Source organism: Doryrhamphus excisus, linkage group LG10 (genome assembly GCF_037039965.1).
Source record: "Doryrhamphus excisus strain RoL-2023G ecotype Guam linkage group LG10, RoL_Dexc_Guam_v1.1, whole genome shotgun sequence".
Lineage (NCBI taxonomy): Eukaryota > Metazoa > Chordata > Actinopteri > Syngnathiformes > Syngnathidae > Doryrhamphus > Doryrhamphus excisus.
This window is the reverse complement of record NC_136366.1, coordinates 1,915,039-1,918,521: the sequence shown is the minus strand read 5'-3', so window position 1 is coordinate 1,918,521 and position 3,483 is coordinate 1,915,039. Positions and strand designations below refer to the sequence as shown.

Here is a 3,483-nt window from a genome sequence, read left to right as displayed (position 1 = left end):
CGTGTTTATGGGTAAAATAAAAAATGGAGTTTATAGGAAAAGTATGGTGTACAGGAACTTGGAATCGAATGATACAAACAATGCATATCACCCACTCTTATTGATTTGGTTGTGATTTAAAAAAAAACACTTTTGGGATGTGACGATAACGAGGAGTGGGTGTCGGGCTTGAATTTCAAGGCGTGGCGTTAAAGAACCGGCGACCAACCAGTGAATGGAAGTTTAAAAAAAAGAAAAGGGGGAGGCGGCTCCGGGAAAAGTTTTCTCCGACTTGACTTCGCCCCTCCCCGGGCACCGCCAGCCATTTATAGCCGGGGAAGCTCCAGCAGCCCGCAGTGAAGCACTTTGCCTCAGCGCTTCTCAAGGGGAGGAATCACAACATTTTACTACTCATCGTCACAAACTATCCCCTCAACTTCCCACAACTTTTCCCCCCTCAACCAAAAAGCAGTCGTGGCACAAACCAGCGCACGTCGCAGTGCAGCCTGCTCGTTCCTCCATGAAAGAAGGAGTGCACCAGCAAGTTTGGGGAAACGACATGTCTGCCACCGTCTTGTCCGCCTTCTACGACATGGACATGCTTTACAAGGTACGTGTCGGGTTCTTGCATCCGTTTGTGGGAGTTCGGTGCATGTTGGCGACAAGCCGCGCATATCTAATGCCGCTTCTCCGGTCTCGCAGCAGGATAAAAGCACGAACATGAACGCCCTCCACATCAACAGCATGCTGGACAAGAAGGCGGTGGGAGCCCCGGTCGCCGCCGCGGGGACCGGCGGCGCCTTCACGCCGGGATTTTTCCGCAGAAACTCCACCAGCAACTTGGAGGCGCTGAACAACGGCAACAAATTCAACGTCCTGAAAGAGAACACGCCGAGCGGGACCACCTCGCTCATGAACAAGGAAAACAAGTTCCGCGACCGCGCTTACAGCGAGAACGGAGAGCGGGCCGCGCTGCAGCAGAAGGCCGGCTCTCAGATCAACTCCACCCGCTACAAGACGGAGCTGTGTCGGCCCTTCGAGGAGAACGGCTCGTGCAAATACGGCGAGAAATGCCAGTTCGCCCACGGCTACCACGAGCTGAGGAGCTTGTCCCGCCACCCCAAGTACAAAACGGAGCCGTGCCGCACCTTCCACACCATCGGCTTCTGCCCCTACGGTCCCCGGTGTCACTTCATCCACAACGCCGACGAGCGCCGGCCCGCTCCCGCCCCCAACGCCAACGCCAACGTGCAGGCGGGCGAAGCCAGGTCCGCAAGGGAGATGTGCGGCTACAACCACAGAGAGATCCTCCCCCCTCAGCAGCAGCTATGCTACACCCAGAGGGAGCGACCGAAGCTCCACCACAGCCTCAGCTTCTCCGGCTTCTCCACCCACCACGACCTGGAGTCCCCGCTGCTCGACAGCCCCACGTCGCGGACCCCCCCTCCGCCCGCCTCCAGCTTCTACGACTCGGTTTCCTGCCTCAACAGCGCCTTCTCGTTCCCGGGACAAGACTTAAAAGCCTTACTGGCCCCGCTGGCGGTGCACGCCTCCGGCAGCTACTCGAACAACCACACCGCTGGTGCCCAGTACAGGGGCGTGCAGGGCGGCGTGTGCCCACCCTCCCCTCCGGCGTACAACATGAGTCACTTGCAGGCTCTGCGCCGCCTCAGCGAGTCGCCGGTGTTCGAGCCTCCCCCCAGCCCGCCGGACTCCCTCTCAGACCGGGAGAGCTACGCCAGCGGGTCCCTCAGCTCTTCGGGGAGCCTCAGCGGCTCCGAGTCTCCCAGTCTGGACGCCGGGAGACGTTTGCCAATCTTCAGCAGGCTGTCGATTTCTGATGACTAAATTTTTTTATTATTATTATTATTATTATTACTATCATGGATTATGGGTGGGTCCCGGCTTCCACCGTGCTGAAGTGCCTTTGAGCAGCAGTGGTGGCCCCGCTCTGACCTCCCTGGTGGGGGGCACGGCGAGGAAAGTTCCACCCGCAGGGATCAATAAGTGTCCTTGTTTTCTTTTCTCTGATGTAATATAGCTGTACTCGAACTTTAGATAGCAAACAGAAGGCATTCCATCAGTGCCTTGCCCAAGGGTTCATGCCAGCCCCCTTTTCTGTGTTTTTTTTTTTCTTTTTGCAACTTTTCTTGGGATTAGTGAACAAGACTTGACAAGATGAACAGACTATAAGCGGGTCGATTTCCTCCCATCCTGCCAAGAAAATGCCTTGACTCAAAAGTAACATTTCTTTCTTTTTTTTTCCAACTTCCATTCCGTACCTGTCTTCTCACAGCAGCGCCACTCAGTGGTTGGTTTGGTTAGTGCAGTTTGTTGCTTGAGTTGGGTTTGTTGGGGAAATCACTGCTGATGGTTAAATATCTATTTTTTTAGCTGTTTTGAGTGATTTGCATAGCGGTGCACAACTGGCTATGGACTATTTAACTTATTTATTATCTTGTGAAACAAGTATAGGCTACATCGGTAATTTGTGTCCATACTGTATTTATCAAGTATGATGAAGCAATAGATCTATATTCTTTTATGTTTAAATTATGATCGCCATTATTAATCTGCATAAAGTGGAGTGTATGTTCCTTTCACAGTAATATATATTGTTTTCTCCTTTTTTTTGTAACTTCACTTGGTTATTTTTATTGTAAATGAGTAAAAAAAAATCTTAATTTAAGAGAACGTATGTATTTATTTCATTAATTTTCTTTGTTTACGGTTATTAAAGTTTGCGTAATTGCTGTTTTTGCTTCTGAGCTTGTGTCAATGCTGTAGAAGGCTTTTTTTCCCCTCTCCCTATTCTTTTTAGAATGTAAACAGTGGTTGTATAGACCGTCCAAACCGTTAGTTTTGATCTAGATCCGACTTAAGCGACAAAGAATCCAAGTCAATAAATTAACCAAAAAAGTATTTTTGTTTTATTTTCTCTGTTTGCACGAGGTCACACTGTGATTCCTGCCACGTGCTAAAGAATGTAGCAATCCCATGTGCCCCAGTATTATTATTATTATTATTATGACGTAGTGCCTATGGGGCTCAGCAGCAGCATGTCATGCCTTTAAAATTAACCAAATAAAGTATTTTTCTTACATGGCATCTTTTTATACGCAGGTTGAAATGAATGTAGTGTCAGATTCTATTTTTCTAAAGGTTGTTACCACTCAGATCCTCTGACGACAACCGTAACCTTTCTTAGTCCCCATTCCTCTTATCTTGATTTCAGCTTTTCTTGTCTTTTCGATATGGAAAATGTAGTTTTGAGTGTTGAGTTTGCTGCAGAGGGAAGTGGTTGTCTGGTTTGTACATAGTAGGTACAGGGGGATGCACACTATGTACTTTTGACTACTTTATCAGAAGTAAAGCTTTTTGAATGTAACAAAATGGACAAAAAGACAACAAAGAGTTGTCGTTTTTGGGGAGTCAGTTCACTACAAATTGAGTGTGAGACTGTTAACTTTGTACTGTACATTTTTTTTGTAGTTCTCCCAATAA

General features: G+C 48.5%; 1 protein-coding gene across 2 annotated transcripts; it reads left to right on the top strand.

Annotated features, from left to right (window-relative positions):
• Positions 1–285: 285 nt before the first annotated feature.
• On the top strand, positions 286–3,087 carry zfp36l2 (ZFP36 like 2 zinc finger CCCH-type). 2 transcript variants are annotated; one of them, XM_058050318.2, is made up of 2 exons: positions 286–589; positions 685–3,087. In XM_058050318.2, exons 1-2 carry the CDS (start codon positions 500–502, stop codon positions 1,825–1,827), a joined length of 1,233 nt encoding a protein of 410 aa, XP_057906301.2. In that variant the 5' UTR covers positions 286–499; the 3' UTR covers positions 1,828–3,087. The 2 variants fall into 2 exon arrangements, with proteins under 2 accessions (XP_057906301.2, XP_057906292.2); XM_058050309.2 differs by having other exon boundaries at positions 287–589; positions 682–3,087.
• Positions 3,088–3,483: the final 396 nt, after the last annotated feature.

Excerpts from the sequence above, each read along its gene's own strand:
- zfp36l2 (XM_058050309.2), top strand. The coding sequence starts at position 500 with ATGAAAGAAGGAGTGCACCAGCAAGTTTGGGGAAACGACATGTCTGCC. Across the intron at positions 590-681 it reads ACATGGACATGCTTTACAAG|CAGGATAAAAGCACGAACAT; the intron begins GTACGTGTCGGG and ends CCGGTCTCGCAG.